Here is a 17,927-nt window from a genome sequence, read left to right as displayed (position 1 = left end):
CTTCCACTCCAACCTGCAGTGTGTAATTTCCTCCAGCCAAGTTTTTTATACAATATTTTTTTATTTCTGGGCATAGCCAGCAGATGTGGAGAAAGGTACCTTGTGTTTTTCTGCATTTCCAACAGTTCGGGTTTAATTTAGAGTACATTTTTGCAAGTCTGGAGGGTGCTAAATGCCATCTATAAAGCATTTTATATAAATTTTCTTTATAGGCAACTGACTTTGTTATAGAGAGGGTTTTTTTACCATACTTCTTCCTAATCATCAAGTTCTATACTGTGTCTGAAATTTTTTGTCCAAGCTAGCATTGTTCCTTTTACAATTTCCTCCTCTAATTCAAATTTTAGTAAATAATTATATAATTTTGTTATCATTTTTGTTCTGATCCCAATAATAATTTGTCTAGTTGAGTTGTTTTTATTTCAAATCCAAATTCTTTTAAATCTTTTTTATATCTCATCTGTATTTGGAGGTACGACCACCAATCTATGGATATTCCTTCCATTTCTAGTTCTTGGACTGTCTTGAGCCTCCCCTGATTATCCAAAATTTGGTAGTATTTGAGTTTTTAACTGATATCCATAGTATTTGGATGGAACATTGCCTCCATAGTGGATAACCAACCAGGAATTTTGGTATAGTGATTCTTCCTTATTTCCTCCCAGGTTTTGATCAATGAGTTTCATAAGGTATGTCTAAAAAAATAAGAATGATTCCTATTCCTGGGGTCCCATATGAAGGCATGCCACCCTATTTGCATATCATATCCTTCTAATATTAATATTCTATTGTTCTCTAATTTAATCAAATCCTTAATCCATATTAAGGATGCTGCTTTGTAATAATTTTCCCAGATTGGGAGTCCAAAGCCACCTCTGCTTTTACTATCCTGTAGATAAATTGCTTTAATTTGTGCTTTTTTCTCTGCCCATAAAAATTTCATAGTCGTTTTATTTCGATCTTTGAAATTTTTGTTATCTAATTTAATTGGAATAGTTTGGAACAAACATAATAATTTAGGTAGGATATTCGTTTTAATTGTGGCTATTTTCCTTAAGAGTGAAATCTGTAGTTTACTCCATTTTACCAGGTCTTTCCCTATTTGTTGTATCATTTTTATATAATTGTCTTTTTTTAAGGCTGAGTATCTCGTCCTTAACCAAATGCCTAGATATTTGAATTTTTTAACAATTTGGAAACCTGTTGCTTCTTCTAATTCCTTTTTATCTTTTACTGTTAAATTTTTAACATTGTCAAATAATAATAATAATAATACTTTATTTGCGATCACAGACCAAAACACAAGTACAACAAAAGAAGAACATGGGAAAATTAATCATGAACAATTGGTCACCAAAAACTTGACTAAGGGGAATTACAGCATTCTCTGATGGTTACAGCTCTTAAAAAAAAAAATTGGAAACCTGAGAAGTGATGTATGAGGAGCCATCCCCTAGACAATATAAGAGCAAATTACTAACATTGGGTCTAGAAGGGTCTGTTTCAAGGAGAGACAGTAACTTAGATCTGCCTGCGTTATACATAGGGCAATATAAAAGGACACGCTCTACAGTTTCAACCTCAGCTCTGTGACGGGGCATAGCCGCTCGTTAATCGGGAGCCTCTTAAATCGCCCATCCAGTAGTGCTGAGGGCAAGACATTAAAGCGAGCTAGGGAGAAAGCTCTTCTATACTTGGGAATGGTTAGAGTGTAAAAATAGGAAGCCATCCTCAGTCTGTAATTATTAAATTGGCTGAAGATCAGAGGGGAGCAAGTTTTGTTGGCTCTGGCTTGTAGATATTGCAAGTCAATGTCCACAAGCCGTTGGACTACCCTAAATTGGGCGTCCTTAAGGCCATAATCTCCCAGGGCATCCCCCGTAAAACCTAGCAGGTGTAATTTCTTCATCAGCTCCCTCTCCCAACGAGAAATATGAGAGTCAGCAAACGCCAGGGAGAGGTAGCTACCAGGAACTGCCAGAAAGAGCACCCGAAACCACCATTTAAAGGTGTTAATCCACACCATACATTCGACTAATCGAATGCCCAGTTCCAGGTACATCGGAGCGAAACCAACACAAGGAGGAAGACCCAGAAATTTTCTAAGAAAGACAGCCTGGGTTCTTTCAATACAATCCTTGAAGCCCCATATCCATATGGGAATTCCGTAAAGAGTTTGAGCTTTGTAAATGGCTTTGTAAATACGCAGCGCAGAAGGAATAAACTGGCCTCCTTGGGTATAAAAAAATCTTAAAATCTGCTGGTGACTACAGGAGGCTGAATTCAGCACCTGGGTTCGATGTCTAGTCCAAGCACCGGTGTTCTGAAATTGAATACCTAAATACTTAAAATGGAAAACCTGCTTAACAGCATTACCATTGATAGCCCAGTTATACAATTTCCGGGATCTAGAGAACACCAATACTTTGGATTTGTCATAATTAACGGACAAGTGGTTCTCGTCACAGTAAGACCCAAATGCAGAAAGTAATCTTTTCAGACCTGGCCTTGACAATGAAAGGCGGGCCGCATCATCAGCATAAAGGAGAAGCAGGATCTTCATAGTTGACAGCTTTGAGACGTGGGACTCAATACGTCCAATATGAAAGGCCAAGTCAGATAAGAATAAATTAAACAAAAGAGGAGCCAGAACACAACCCTGCCTTACTCCATTCTTAATCGGGATAGGATTATGAAGTTCTCCCTGCAAACCACACCTGACCTGACGAGGTCTGGTTATACAATGATCTAATTAGGAACAGAAGACGTCTATCGATAGAACTTTTGAGCAGTTTTGACCACAACAGTCCCCTAGGGACTGAGTCAAACACTGACTTTAGGTCGATAAAAGCAGTAAAAAGTTTGCCATCTGGTATGTTAGTATATTTATCGACCAGGTGCGCTAAGACAAAGCAGTGGTCCAGTGTGGCACAGCCCGCTTTAAACTCAAATCTGTTCATCACCAATAATATTGGTCTCCTCAACCCAAGTGAGGAGTCTATGTTGGAGATATTTTGCATACAATTTTCCAATGATGGAGAGCAGGCTTATGAGGCGATAGTCAGCTGGATTGTTCCTATTTCCTCGTTTAAAAACTGGAACAATAATTGCTAAGCTCCAGGAGGTAGGGATCCTGCCAGAGGTATTGATATGCATGAAGAGTCTTGCTAAGAGAGGAATCCACTGCTCGGGATTGGATTTTAGCAGATCAGGGGGTATAGCATCAGGCCAGGGGTTTTGCCTGACTTGACTTTGGAGATAAGCTCGGTAGTCTCAGCATGAGTCACGGGTTGCCAGTCAGGAACTGCAAGAGGCAGCTGTGGCCCAAGCACGGTCGAGCTTGTTGACGCCTGGAAAATTGTCAAGAAATGGTTTTCCCAATCTTTGTTAGAAATACAGCAGAGAGGGAGTTCTTGATGACCTGGCAAGAAGCTGGCAACAATTTGCCAAAATAATCTAGTGTTCTTCTGCTGGATGGAGAGGATAAGTAGATCCCACTTCTCTCTCTCTTTAGCTTTCTTTTTCTTAGCAATTAGTCCTTTATACTCCCACTTCAAGCGATAGTAGTCCTCTGGTGGGCATTTATCCCCTCGATTACGATAGAGCAGGTAAACCTGATTAATCTGGTTCCGGAGCATCAGACACTCTTTGTCAAACCAAGAATTACTTCTTGAATTATATGGACCACTCGGCCTACAGACGGTTCCTAGCTCCCTTTGAACACTGTTAATTACTGATTCAAAGGCTGAGATGGTCCCTGGGCCACTACTTGTTAGGTCCTGATTGTATAAGCTGAGACACTCCAGAGATGATAAAAAGGAGTGAAACTTTCAGTATTAGAAGACCATTTGATACTCCTTGTATATGAGGCCACATAGGGATCTAATATCTGGGGACCCTTAGGGAGATGTATATTTGAGGAAAGCCCAATGATTGTAACCAGGGGGTAGTGGTTGCTCTCCATAAGACATTGTCCCAAATGCTTTTTGTGCATTCAGGAAGACAAGGGCTACTTGGCTTCCTGGATGCATTTCATAGTATTCTAATATATTGATTATTATTCTACTATTATTTCTAATTTGTCTTGCCGGGAAGAATCCATTTTGATCAGGGTGTATTCTATCATTTAATATTTTCTTCAACCTATCTGCCATTATACTCATAAAAATTTTATAATCGGCATTTAAGAGAGATATCAGTCTGTAATTTTTAATTTGATTAGCCTCTGAATCCTCCTTTGGGATTAACATAAGGCTCCTTCCACGATTCTGGTATCCTAGCTTCCAACAATACCTCATTGCAAACTTCCAGGAATATTCCTTCTGTTAATTCTGTCAGAGTATATTCATGATCTGGAATAGAGCTTGGTAACAAGGTCAGCCAATGAATAGGTATAGCAACTAAGTCAGCCAATGAGGACTATTTGGAAACTGAAACTAGAAAGCCTAGTTTGGAAACTGAAACTAAAAGTGGCATAGGCATGGTTCTATATTAAGCTCTGGTTCTATATTAATCTAAATGTACAAATTCATATAGTCACGGTTCTCTATTGCTCATCACTTGTCAGGCTTGCTTCTGTTTTCTGTTCTTCAGTCGTCTTTTCTCTCACAATGGCGGTCTCCTGCAATCTGCACAGTCATTCATCCACTCTCTATTTCTCCACATACATCATTCCAGTTCTTCCACCATCAGAATTCACAATCAATCTCAGTTTCAAAAGATAGTTTTCCTCCTTCACATCTCTTCTCGTCTAGTCCTTTTTTCTCCTTTAATCACTCTTTTTTCAAGCTGCCGTTTTATTCCCAGAGCCGGAGGGTATAACGAAGATCAAGCCGCTGCTGCCTACTCTCCACACTCACCCCTTCTGCTCTGGAGTCTTCATTTTTAAGTTGTTTCCGACTCAGTTCCACAATCAATCTTCCAGCCTCTATCGTATTGATGGATCAGCTGCTACTACCATACTGCCGTACTGCCATCTCTTTCTCCTTCCATCTTCTGTTAGCTCATCGCACCTCCGGGTCTGCCCTAAGGCCGGCTTCTTTCCACTCCGAACTTTGGGCTCTCTTCCTTGCCCAGCTGGGAACTGCAACCTTCCAAGCTGTCTCTGAGAGTTTCCCCTCGCTTTGCTGGACCCTCCGGGTCCAAGCGCTGCCCTGAATGGCTGCCCAAGTGGAAAACTCGGTACAGGGAACAGAGACTGCTCCCGTCTTTTTGGCAGCCATTTTGACTGTCGCTACAGTTCGTCTTTGGATGAGGGAGTTTTCCATGTCAGGGAGGGAAGATGCGGCTCTCCTCTATCAGGTGGTCCCCCTTTCTTCACCACCCCTCCAGCGTGGTTTTGGCCTCAATTGGGGCCTTCCGACAAGGAGAGCTCGAAGTGAAGCCACGGACGATCGCGGACCTCACTCCAATGGCGACGGAAGTACACAGTCCAATCTCTTCTTGAAAGCCTCCGGTGATGAAACTCCCACAACTTTCAAAGGCAAGCTGTTCCATTGATTGATAGTTCTCACTGTCAGAAAATTTCTCCTTATTTCTAGGTTGAATCTCTCCTTGATCAATTTCCATCTATTATTCCTTGTCTGGCCTTCAGGTGTCTTGGAAAATAGCTCCTTCTTCTCTGTGGCAGCCCCTCAAATATTGGAAAACTGCTATCATGTCTCAACTGGTCCTTCTCTTCGCTAGACTAGCCATGCCCAATTCCTGTAACCATTCATGTTTTAGTCTCCAGTCCCCTGATCATCCTGGTTGCACTTCTCTGCACTTCAAAAAGTCTCAACATCTTTTTTATAGTGTGGTAACCAAAACGATACAGTATTCTAGATGTGGTCTTACTAAGGCTTTATAGAGTGGTAGTACCTCATTTGATCTTGTCTGTATCTCCGTTAATGCAATTTAGGATTGTGTTGGCTTTTTTGGCTGCTGCCACAAACTGCTGGCTCAGTAGACAACAAGTTAAATAAGACGCTAAGATTCCTCTCACAGTTACTGGTATTGCCTGGTTTTACCTAGTCTATATGTGTACTTTTGGTTTTTCTTGCCTAAGTGTAGGATTTTACTTTTCTCTACGTTGAATTTCATTTTGTTAGATAGGGCCCAGTGTTCAAACCTATCTTCTAGGGTAGGTGTGTTAAATTCAAGGCCCAGTAGTAAGATCTGACCTACGGGGCTGCCCTGGAAATAGCAAAGGACCAGCCTGCCATTCCTCTGCCAGGGAAAACGGAGCTCTGTTTTCGCTGGCAGAGGGTTGTAGGAGACCATTGCAGCCAAAAACAGAGCTCAGGAACCCGTTTCACTGGCAGAGCACTTGGGCCACCATAGGTGCCTCCAACACAAGTGATGTTGAGCTGGCCATGCCTATTTTGGCCACACCCACCCCAGTCCCGTCTTCATCCACCCCAGGTCAAACACAACCCTGATGCGGCCATCAATGAAATCGAGTTTGACACCCCTGTTCTAGGATGTTAGCTATTCCTGCCAGCTTAGTATTATTTGCAAATTTGGTAAGTTCCCCTTACCATATATTTATACCAAATATAAATGATTTTATTTATGATATATTTATCATTATAAAAAATATTAGTACTTTATAGTATTACTATTTCTATTTAATTAGCTACTTAGAGTAGTAGTTAATATTCAGAGAAGCTTAGTAATCAGCAAGTATTCAGTTGGGTAAAGAAGCAAGGTCATAGAATAAGACATGATAGAAAAAAAATTGGACAAAGCAATATTTTTAGTATTCTTATCTTGTCTTGAACTCCTGGTAACCTCCTTTTGCTATCTAATAACGTAGAATATAGCATGGGTGTTTAATGAGTTTTTTAAAAAATGAAATCTGTAATGATAAGATCTAATTTTTATTAAGTGTGAAAACATGCATCCTGTATTTTCCTTCCATAAGATAGGTTAAGGGCAAAATATGTCAGTTATTCATTTCAGCTTAAAAGAGATCTATCTTTGTGTTACTGCCTTTTAAAAACTAGATTTCAAAAAGCCCCTTATTTCATGCCATTTTCCTCTCTCATCCTACACCAGATACTAAATGGTGCTGGGATGTTTCAGGAGAAAATGGATTTGCATGTTTTCTGAACAGGTCAGAAAAAGAAGAGTTGCAGGAGAAGACAGTCTATGAGAAGAAAAGCCAAGATGCTTGGAAGAAGAAACAGATTCTCAAATCCCTTCAAACAGGGTATGTCTTCTGACGCTTAGGCTGTAGCGAGTCCAGCCTAAACAGTAGTTCTTTTCCTATATAATTAACTACAGTAATTCAAAAAGTTCAGGTTTAGAAAGTAATATTGAAGAAAATGAAAGCAATTAGATTTACCCAGGGATGGATAATTCTACATAATAAAATAGCCACCATGCTTTCTAGCCTTTTTCCAATCACCATGGGAGCCTTTCTCTTTTAAATCATTTCACTTTGTATAGTTGCCATTTGCTTTCACTTAATGTGCCTGAAAATTTGGACCCTGAGGGGAAACAAACTTTGTTTTCTTTCCTTTCTTTAGAACTTTAACTTTATTTTATTTATTTATTTATTTATTTGATTTGCCAATTGTTTACAAGATAATAAGTATAAATGTATACATAGTTGTGAATACATGAAATAGGTACATATAAGAAAAATAAAAGAATAAGAGAAACAATAGGACAGGGACGGTAGGCACATTGGTGCGCTTATGCACGCCACTGAGGGTCTTTGATGTTAAGATAAGGATCTTTGATGGTTCTTCTGCCTTGAAACTAGATTTTTTGTTCTGTGTCCTCATGGAATTCTCAGGATCTGATTTTGCCATATGATCTTTTTGCAGAATGGAAAAAGAAAAAGATGCAAAGCAATCTCAGCCCAAGAAGAGAAAAAAGAGCAAGGAGACTAAGTGTTTTGGGCTCTCTTCAAAAGAAATACAGCTGGTTAGTGCTGGCTGTGAGAAGGAAGGAGGTTTATTTCCCAAGACCACAACAGATTCTGTTATAGGGAAAGAATTTGATGCTCCTGCCTCAAATGGCTCTTGTTCTGTGCCCCCCAGAGTTCAGAGATCAAAAAAGAAAGGCAGAAAAGGATTGGTATTGGGCACCAAGATACGAATGAAAGGCTCAGAGTTCAGTTGCCAGAGGCTCCAAGCCTATGGTCTCAATCCCAAGAGCTTGCGCTATCGCCAGCTGCTTCGTGAGAAGAGACGGAAGAAGCAATAGGGGGGGGAATCATATTTGGCTCATCAAAGGACCAAGCAGTGTGATCTACTTTGATTTCAGGGTTTAGCCTCGTTTACTTGGTGTGGTCTAAAGCTGGTTAATAGTGGCTTCTAGGTGGGTTTTAAACTCTACCTCTTTGATTTTTGGGAAGTATGGATCAAATTGATGAACTTTTAATGCATTTGCTGCCTTTATATTTTGTATTAACTTTGAGTCAAGAATTCACTGCATTAGCTAATCCTATATTATTCCTTTTGATCACTGCCACTTTCATACTACCGTGTTTCTCAGAAAATAAGGCTGGGCCTTATTTTCTTTTGACCCCCAAAAAAATGGCTAGGCCGTCTTTTTGGGAGTGACTTAATTTCTCCCCCTACCCTCGCCTAGAGTACCCTGTGGGCAACCACGCCTTGCCACCAGCCGCTGCTAATGGCCGATCATGGCGCAGCGCAGAGACCTCGCTACCCCCTCCAAGCGCCTTTGCTGCAGACCCGGGTGTAGGCCAGGTCAGCGGGTGCTGGGTGCAGGCCCGGGTGCTGGGTGCAGGCTGGATCAGCGGGCAGGCGGCAGCGGCAACGTGGATGTCGGCCTCAGTGGCGGTGGGGCACTTTGCATCGTGCCTGCCGCTATTGCTTCCTTTGCCACTGTTGCTTTCCATTCTGCCTGTGCGCTGCCGCGTTTGGAGTGCTGCACATTCCTCCACTGGCAGCGTTTCAGGTGCTTCTCAGGCGGGGAAGCCATCGCTTCCACAGTTCCCGCCGGTGCTGGCGCTTCTCTCACTAGCGCCGTCTCCAACAACAGGAGCAGTGGTGAGACAGACCCCGCTGCTGACCCCTCCTGCAGGGGCATCACTTTGATTGACGGCAGCTACGTCGACAAGGTCCTGCAAGTCGGTGAGTCTTTCGGGTTGGGTGGGTGGAAGTGGCGGAGGGAGGGTGATGCGATCGCTTCTTCCCCCCCATGCCTCTCTTTGCTTCCTACCCCAGAGCTTCAGGTCATGGTGTCGTCCCTTGTACGGTCGGGTGCTCTCGCTCCAGCCGCCCGAACCCCCCGTGACCTTTTCCCCCTCTTTAAGTTTTCTTTACTGTCATTCCCTCCGTCAGTTCCCTAAGAATACAGACTGGCCGGGCAGCTTCCTCCCCACTCCTCCTGGTAGTTTTAAAAAGGGAGCCATCTATCCACTTTGCCCTTCGAGCAGAGGCAAACCTTCCAATCTGAACAGAAGAAAAAGGGAACCATTCTACAGACGCTTAGCACCAAGCTTCCCAGAGGATTCTCCCAAAGGATCCACCCCAAAGGAGGATTCACCCCCTTAAATGCACTCTCCTCCTTTGGGGAGCTATGGCTTCCCCGCCCAAGAAGCAGCTGAAACGCTGCCGGTGGAGGAATGTGCAGCACTCCAAACGCGGCAGCGCATGGGCAGAAGGGAAAGCAACAGCGGCAGAGGAAGCAACAGTGGCAGGCGCGATGCAAAGTGCCCCACTGCCACAGAGGCTGGCATCCACGCCACCGCCGCCCGCCCACTGACCCGGCCTGCACCCAGCACCATACCCGGGTCTGCAGCAAAGGCACTTGGCGGGGGTAGGGACCTCTCCGCGCTCCGCCATGATCAGCTGTTAGGAGCGGCTGGTAGCGAGGCATGGCTGCCTGCAGGGTTCTCCTAACGGCATGGCTGCCTGCGGGGTGCTCCTAACGGCAAGTCCCCCCCACATTTTGCATGTTTTAAACTAGGCCTAAATTTGGGGGGAGGGGCTTAATTTCACCTTAGGCCTAGAAAACATGCTGGGTCTTCCTATTGGTGGGAGCATATTGTTGGAGAAACACGGTAGGAGGGCCACTGTGTGCAAAGTACCTTATTCGTAACTGATTTAATATTAAAAAAAATCTCTGGGAGATTGTGAAATCAAAATTGATCTCCATTTTTATTGTCCTAAATACCTTTGGGTTGTATGACATAGTATTTAAAGACTAAGGCTGGTAGCTATCTGTCAGAATCATCACAATATACTTCAGTATTTTGATTATATTGAATCATGGTATTAGAAGAGCTATTTAGGTTTCAGGTCCCTTTTGCTCAGTGCAGGAAACCAAATCCCAGACAGCTTGTGTTGAAAAATACTTTGTTTTGAAAAATATCCAATACGAAGGGAAACTTCCACTTCTCTGGATAACTCGTTCCAGTATTCCATATTATTGAAAACAAACTCCAGAGTTAAGTGTGTTATCCAGTGACACAAGGATACCCCAAGCCCAAATAGTCTCATGTCAGCACATGTCCCAGCATTTAGAGGTTTTGCTTCTGTAAGCAGACTGTTTAAGTATATTTTGAGTACAGAGAAAACTGGCAAAGCTGCCTGACTGCTACATCAGGAATGTAGCACATATGATGCATAACAACAAAGTAGTCTGCTTTAAAGTAAACAGTAGGGCCATTACTGTCTAAGTCTGAATCATTCCTGATTTACATCGATTAGTTCATGGATGAAACAGGGAAAGGACAAGAAAATAGATCTGCTAAGAAATTGAATTAAGCAAATTTATCTGAGGAATTCCAGAAAGCAATGGAAACGAAGAATTACTGCTATGAACTGTCTTCTGCCAATTCCATGGGAGCTTGCCATAGAAATGCTTTCATACTTAAAGTAGAAAATGTTACATACAGCAAGAAGTGTGGAGAGAAGCAGAAGTACAAGTAGTCCTTGATTTATGACTTAATGACCATTCAAAGTTTCGATGGAAACCTGTCCCACTTACAAGCCAGCTCTAATGTTCTGATGGCCGCCCCTCTCCCCTGTGGTCACATGACCACATTTTGATGCATTTGCAGCCATTTGCAATGCCACATAGTTACATGATCACGGTTTATGTTTTTGCCAAAAACTGGTCTTCTGTTTTTCAGCAAAAATGTTCCATAGTGAACAATGGATTCACTTAACAACAGTGGTCGCTCTATGACTGCTGCAAAAATCATAAAATTGGGTCAGTCACATGGATAACTCGCTTTATGATCATAATGGACAGGCTCTATTAGGGTTTTCAGGACTAATCGGTAGCAACTGATTCCTAGTGACTGGTGGATGAACGCAGTATTGCAGGCAAACACTGCCCACAACAAGTAGTTTGATCTGGGCTTCTGGGTTAAGCCCTCCTTGTTGACAGACCAGGGACTGCGACTGTCTGCAGCTTCGGTCCGAGCTCTCTCATTGGAGAGCCCCAATCACTGTGATTAGGGGCTGAAGCTTCCTCGGAGGGGTGGCAGAGTAAGGGGAAGCCGCCATCCAGGTCGAGGGGAGCCGCATCCCCCCTCCCTGGGCTAGGCAATTTTTCCCCCCGAAGATGACCAAGCAGTGGTCCAAAATGGCCACCCTGAAGAGGAGGACTTAGCTGGACTAAGATTTGTGCAGGAGAGAAGAAAAAGGTCGACAACATAAGAACCGGGACAACTTGGTACAACAATTAATTACAAGGTATTCCAGGACGATATTTTAAGAATTTTTATGAAAGAATAAGAAAGCGGCGGATTTTTAAAGGAAAAAGGAAAAAAGTGAAAATATCTTTGACAGCAGAGCAGGGCTTCGAACCAGGATAGGAAGAAGCCGGAATAAGATATCCAAACAAATTGAATTAAAATATATTGGTAACAAACAATGGACTTAGGAGTTTTCAAAAAGAAGGGGGAAATATTTAAATTGATGATTTGATTGGTTTGGAATACCGAGGTTTGGAAAGTCCCGAACAATAAAATGGGGGGAAAAGGTGAGGACATTGTATAATGGAGAGTGCCATCTGGTGGACAAAAATTTAAGCTGAAAAAGGGAATGTTCCTATTTCTCTATGAATCGGATTTGATACAATGAAAAGGAAATATTGAAACAATATAACAAGTACCCTAAAAAGTGACAATTGAATTAGAATAAAATAAAAAAAAATATGGATTGTTGGACTGATTGGTGATTTTGCTATAAACCCAGTTCTGGAATAGTTGTTAATCCAGAAAGTTTGAAGAAGAAAAAAGAAAAAGAGAAGCTGATTGGTGGATTTTAATGACTATAAGATATAAGAGTGTGTAACAATGATATCTCTGTGGGATCTAAAGATGGAACTTAAAAATTTGAAAGAACTACTACATGCAAGAGGTGAATCACTTGCCTCTGAGTTAAAAGCTATTGAAATGGCGATTGAAGAATATGAAGAAGAAACCTCAGAGAAGGAGGAGTTAGTTCAAGAAGAAGCCATCTTAGACAACACAAAGAATACCACAAAGAAGAGGAAAAAGAAGGGGGGTAAAAAATGGGAGATTTAAAAAAGTAACTAAAATGGGGAATATTTATAAAAATTGGAAAGACAGAAAGAAAAGTAAAAGGGAAATATATATAGAGAGAGGGATATAAATCAGAGAAAAGATTTGGAAAAACAAAAGGGAAGAGAGGTAATGAGGAACAGGAAAAGGGATGGGAATTGTAAAATAAAGGAAAAATTGTCTGTACCTAGAATACATCGGGACAATGGTTAGCTAATGAATTAAGAAAGGGGATTCCGCATTGATATGAGGGGTAATAATAATGTACTTTGCAATTACAAATTATAGAATATAGTTTATTGAGAGGAGGGAGGGGCACTGATATCTATTTAGAAGATGAATGCATGTTTTATTTTTATTGTTACAAGAAAGGTTAATGTTTATTATATATATTGAAATGATTGAAATGAATTCTGAGGAGGTTTAAAAATGAGATTAGTATCAGTGACCAAGCAAAATGGATTAATTGTTTCTTTCTCTTTTATTTTTTTATTTTTTTTATTTTTTTGATATAGATAAAATTTTATGGAAGGGAGAAAATACATTGCGGAATCTGACTGAAAAGTACAATATAAAGTAGTTTATTTTTCTAGGGATTGACTATTACTATAACTAAGTAAAATAGATGTTTAATTGGGAATTACAGATGCGGGAATTAAGGCATACTTAAACCACTGAGGTGACACCCCCAAACTAGTAAAAGGGGAGGGAAAATTTATGTTTTGTTTTATGTGAAAAACTTGCATTAATTTAGACTTTATGAAAAGAATATGCGATGGAATTGCAAATTTCACAAGATAAAAAAGAATTAAAAGGGAATGTATGAAGATATGGGAACTATTAGTGATTTAAATGAGAAAAGAGTACTATGGAAAAGGCTATGCTTAAAAGAAACTTTAATGCTTAAGAAATACATTTGAAATAAATTGAAATGAATTGAGAAGATGCTTAGAATGAAAGTAATATCACTTAACAGAATTAATGTGTTTGTTCTTTTCTTACGTAAAAGTTGAAATGGAGAAGTAATAATAGAATTAAGTTAAAACTGGACAAAATAGAATATTGAATGTAAAAATGAATATATAATTACTGTCATATTCGCATGTAAAAGTGGTGACTTGGAATTATGTTGTACACTGAAAAGAGCTTTTTTTGTGTTGTTTTGGAAAAATTGAATAAAACTTGTTTTTTAAAAAAACCATGTAATTTGATCCTGACAGGGCTCAAGGTTGACTCAGCCTTCCATCCTTCCAAGGTCAATAAAATAAGAACCTACATTGTTGGGAGCAATATGTTGACATTGTAAACCATCCAGAGAGTGTTTTAAAGCACTATGGGGCAGTATATAAGCCTAAGTGCTATTGCTATTCCAAAATGTATCAAAAATGTGTCATAAGATTCCCCTGGGGATAGATGAGTTCACTGCCTTGTCCTGACAAAGGAGCTTGCACAAGTCAAAGTAGCTATGAGCTAAGCCAAGCAGGCCATCCAGAAAATGGCAGGCCATCCAGAAAATGGCAACCCACTCCAGGACCCTTGCCAAGAAAACCCCATGGACAGTATCAAAAGGCTAAAAGATATGATGTCAGAAGATGAGCCCCTGATGCTATTGGGGAAGAATAAAACAATTACAAATAGCCCCAGAAAGAGTGAAAACAGCTGGGCCAAAGCCAAAAGGACATTCAACTGTGGATATATCTGGTGGTGAAAGTAAAGTCCAATGCTGTAAAAACAATATTGCATAGGAACCTGGAATGTAAGATCTATGAATCAAGGAAAGCTGGATGTGCCCAGATATGAGATGGCAACATTGAACATCGAATATCTTGGGAATTGTGAACTAAAGTGGATGGGAATGGGCAAATTTAGATAACCGTTATATCTATTACTGTGGGCAAAGAATCACTTAGAATAAATGAAATAGCTTTCATAGTTAATAAGAGTTGGAAAACCAGTAGGTCATTCTGGTATGACCTAAGTCATATCCTTTACAAATATGCAGTGGAGATGAGGAATAGATTTAAGGGATTAGATCTGGGAGACAGAGTGCCTGAAGAACTATGGATGGAGGTTTGTAACACTGTATAGGAGACACCAACTAAAACCAATACAAGGGGGAAAAAGAAACTGGCTCTCTGATGAGGCCTTACAAATAGCTAAGGAAAGCAGGAAAGAAAGGGAAATGTATACTCAACTGAATGCAGACTTCCAGAAAAAAAGCAAGGAGAGATAAGACCTCCATAAGTGAACAATGCAAATAGAGGAAAACAATAGAATGGAAAAGATTAGTGATCTCTTCCAAAAAAATGGAAATATCAAGGGAGCATTTCATGTAGATGGGTACAATAAAGAACAAAAATGGTAGATACCTAACAGAAGCAGAAAAGAATGAGAAGAGATTAAAAACTAAAATCATGCCCATCACTTCCTGGCAAATAGAAGAAATGGAAGCAGTGACAAATTTTATTTTCCTGGGTCAAGATCACAGCAGATGGTGATTGCAGCCATGAAATAAGACACTCCCTGGGATGAAAGCTATGGCAAATCTAGACAGTTTATTAAAAAGCAGACACATCACCTTGTTAACAAAGATCCATATTGTCAGCCTCAAGATATCTTCTACATCTTTTCTGCATCTTTTCTGTTGCTATGCTCATTACTTTCTTTCGGCTGTCATTAGCAACGGGGGGAGGGGGGACTTGGAGGGGAAGAGAGCTGGAGGTGTTGCTGTGGGTAAGAAAGGGGAGGGGTGTATAAATTCTTGTCTTTAACTTTCTATTTCCCTGCTAGCTTTCTTTTCCTTCTGCGCAGCTGCGAAGTTTTATCAAAATATGTCAAGGTCAACGGACAGAGGCCTCATCACCACCTGAGGATGCCCACATGATCATATTCAGAACTTTTAATTGGGAGAGTCATTTGGACTTTGGGGGGTGGAAACAATTCCATTCCTTTGTATATGTGATCTGCGCGCCAATTCCTCAGATTCAGAATTCAATCTGTAGCTTCCACTTTGATTTCCAGTAAAAGGAGAACTTTGCTCTAATTCACGGAGTCTGAGTATTTCTTTCTTGGGTCTCGAAGGGAGCACCCACTGACACATACAGTCAAAATTATGGTTTTCCCAGTAGTAATATGGATTTGAGAGTTGGACCATAAGGAAATCTTAAGCACTAAAGAATGGATGCTTTTTAATTGTGGTGGTGGGGAAGCCGGCTGCTGGAGCATGCTGCAGCAGCTCATCTTGGTTTTATTTTATTTTATCAAATTTTAGTACTCCCACTGGATCCTTTTTATTTAAATAATATTTTCCGGAGAAGATAACAGCATAGACCACAACACAGACAAACATTTTTGTTTTGTTGAGGACTAACAAGGCATGGGGAAAAGAAAGAAGTGCCATGGCACTAGCCAAGGATCTCTCCCACCAGTGAAGACTGCAAACAACCAATAATTGAGGAACACTTTGCTGGCAAGAGATCTGTAAGTAAAACTAACCACACCTCCATTTCCAACAATCTTGAGAAGTTAGAATGGTACCTGCAAAGAGATCTGACAAAACAGCAGATATTAGACTTTCCCGATCTAGTGGGGGAGGAGCAAAATGACCGCCAGATTTTTTCACAAACAACTAAGCCAGTTACAGCTGATATGGAGACTGTGATAAAAGAATAAAAAGATTAACAATAATCTAATTCAAAGTGAGGAGAGCTTACCCTGGGAGAATACAACAGAGTTTATGGCAAAACAATTCCTTCTCACAGTGCAAATGATTGTTTCAATATTTGAATAATTAATAATCATCCAACACGATGTGGAGACACTAAGAAAAGATATCGCTGTCTTTCTGCAAGCACAGCATCGGGCTACAGACCCCACCACCAACGTGCTTACAGCAGACCTGGGTAAATCCCATACTCATGATGTGGAAGAAGAAAAAGAGCAAAGACCCAGGGAAACAGTTAAAAAGCCTGTTAAAAAGTGGCTCTCAGAAAAATAGTCCTTTTCCAGACAAGGCAACAAGAGGAGGAGGTATCAATAGAGAAGTTTCATCAGAAGCCAGGAAAGCATCTCCCCTACAATCACATCACTCATTGCAAACACAGCAGATTGCTTTGAGAGTCCATATGAACAGACTCAATTATGGATGCTGGATTACTAAGAGTGCTATACTAAATTCCCTAAGTCAGCTTCTTCACTGCCATCAGGGGCAGATTGATCTTCGTGCTGTGGAATGGCTTCCTGAGGTCCCAAATTGGAAGCAGATACTCCTGTCTTTCAAGCAGCCCACCATACCACTGATGCTGTTTAAGCACATCTAACCTCCTTCCAAAGTCTTCCCATCAGTTTTCTGTGAGGAAAAGGTTAAACCTTTAATAGTTAACATGCGAGCTCCCACGGCTGCTGTCTCTTGTGCATTCCCAACCTTGGAAAAAAGAAAGTGGAAGATCTACTTAACAGCACAGAAACTGGCCTCATTAAAGCTTGTGGAGCTCTCCCAAGAAAAGAACAAGATAACATATTATTCAAGCTAGAAAATTTAAAGAAATCCTTGTTGGTCACAATGGACACCGGTGAACTGCTTATAGATCTGGTCTCCCCAATAATTGAACCTCTTACTTCTCCCCCAGAGGGCAAGGGACTGCACGAATATGAGATGGAAAACAGAAGCCAAGATACACAGGGACCACTAGAGGCTCCAGTAGAGATGGAAATACTATCATCTGTTGTGACTCGGAGGTTTGAGCCTGCTCTGTTAGAAGACACAGGCTCGAGTAATGAGGAAGAGGAGGATTTGGCCTTGAGGTTTGAGCCTGCTTTGCTGGGAGACACAGACGTGAGTCAGGAGGAAGAGGAGGATTTGGCTCTGAGGTTTGAGCCTGCTTTGCTGGAAGATTCAGAATCATCTTCCTCCCCAGGACCTTCCTCCCTGGTTGTGCCTCAGGTGTCGGCAGATAATCAGGAGAGAGTGCCGGAGTCCTTGGCTGAGGATCAAGCCGAAGAATGCTGGTTTGATGCAAGGCAAAGACGCAGGCAGAAGCGTGAAATGCAACGTAAAAGGAAATGTCAAATCAGGGACTGACTTGAGAGACTGACACGCCCCTCAGGAAATAAAAAAGGGCGTGTTAGCTCTGAATCCTCATTCAGGACAATTTGTTTATTTGGGATTGTAGCTTTGACAAATTCTCTGTGCGGCGTTTGCCTTTGATTTATGGTCTTGTTTTGTTATCGGACTTAGCAGGCAGCTTTTGGAAGACTGCCAAGGACTTCTCCAGCCAAAGGAATTTAACTCTGTCGTTCCTGGTCCTGTCTGTTTATTTATATTCCTTTGGAAACTTGGACTCTCACCTCATGGTTACAGGTGAGACAGAACAATCTGTCTTATGTGAATATCCTATGACACCTTCAGCACCACAACAAGAGATTGGGAGAG

The 17,927-nt window shown here is 41.1% G+C and overlaps 1 protein-coding gene across 2 annotated transcripts in view; it reads left to right on the top strand.

The window, feature by feature from the left end:
- KRI1 (KRI1 homolog) overlaps positions 1 to 10,101 on the top strand; it is an 81,117-nt gene extending 71,016 nt beyond the window's left edge. For both annotated transcript variants that reach the window (XM_026679648.2, XM_026679649.2), the window contains exons 18-19: positions 7,097 to 7,192; positions 7,815 to 10,101. In XM_026679648.2, coding sequence (XP_026535433.2) covers positions 7,097 to 7,192; positions 7,815 to 8,196 — 478 coding nt within the window. In that variant the 3' untranslated portion in view covers positions 8,197 to 10,101. The remainder of the gene's footprint in view (positions 1 to 7,096; positions 7,193 to 7,814) is intronic.
- Positions 10,102 to 17,927: the final 7,826 nt, after the last annotated feature.

The sequence above is a fragment of the Notechis scutatus genome, chromosome 2, assembly GCF_049901735.1.
Source record: "Notechis scutatus isolate UNSWTSFEM ecotype Mainland chromosome 2, rNotScu1.2, whole genome shotgun sequence".
Classification (NCBI taxonomy): domain Eukaryota; kingdom Metazoa; phylum Chordata; class Lepidosauria; order Squamata; family Elapidae; genus Notechis; species Notechis scutatus.
The sequence above is the reverse complement of the archived record's forward strand: the minus strand, read 5'-3'. Positions and strand labels throughout refer to the sequence as shown.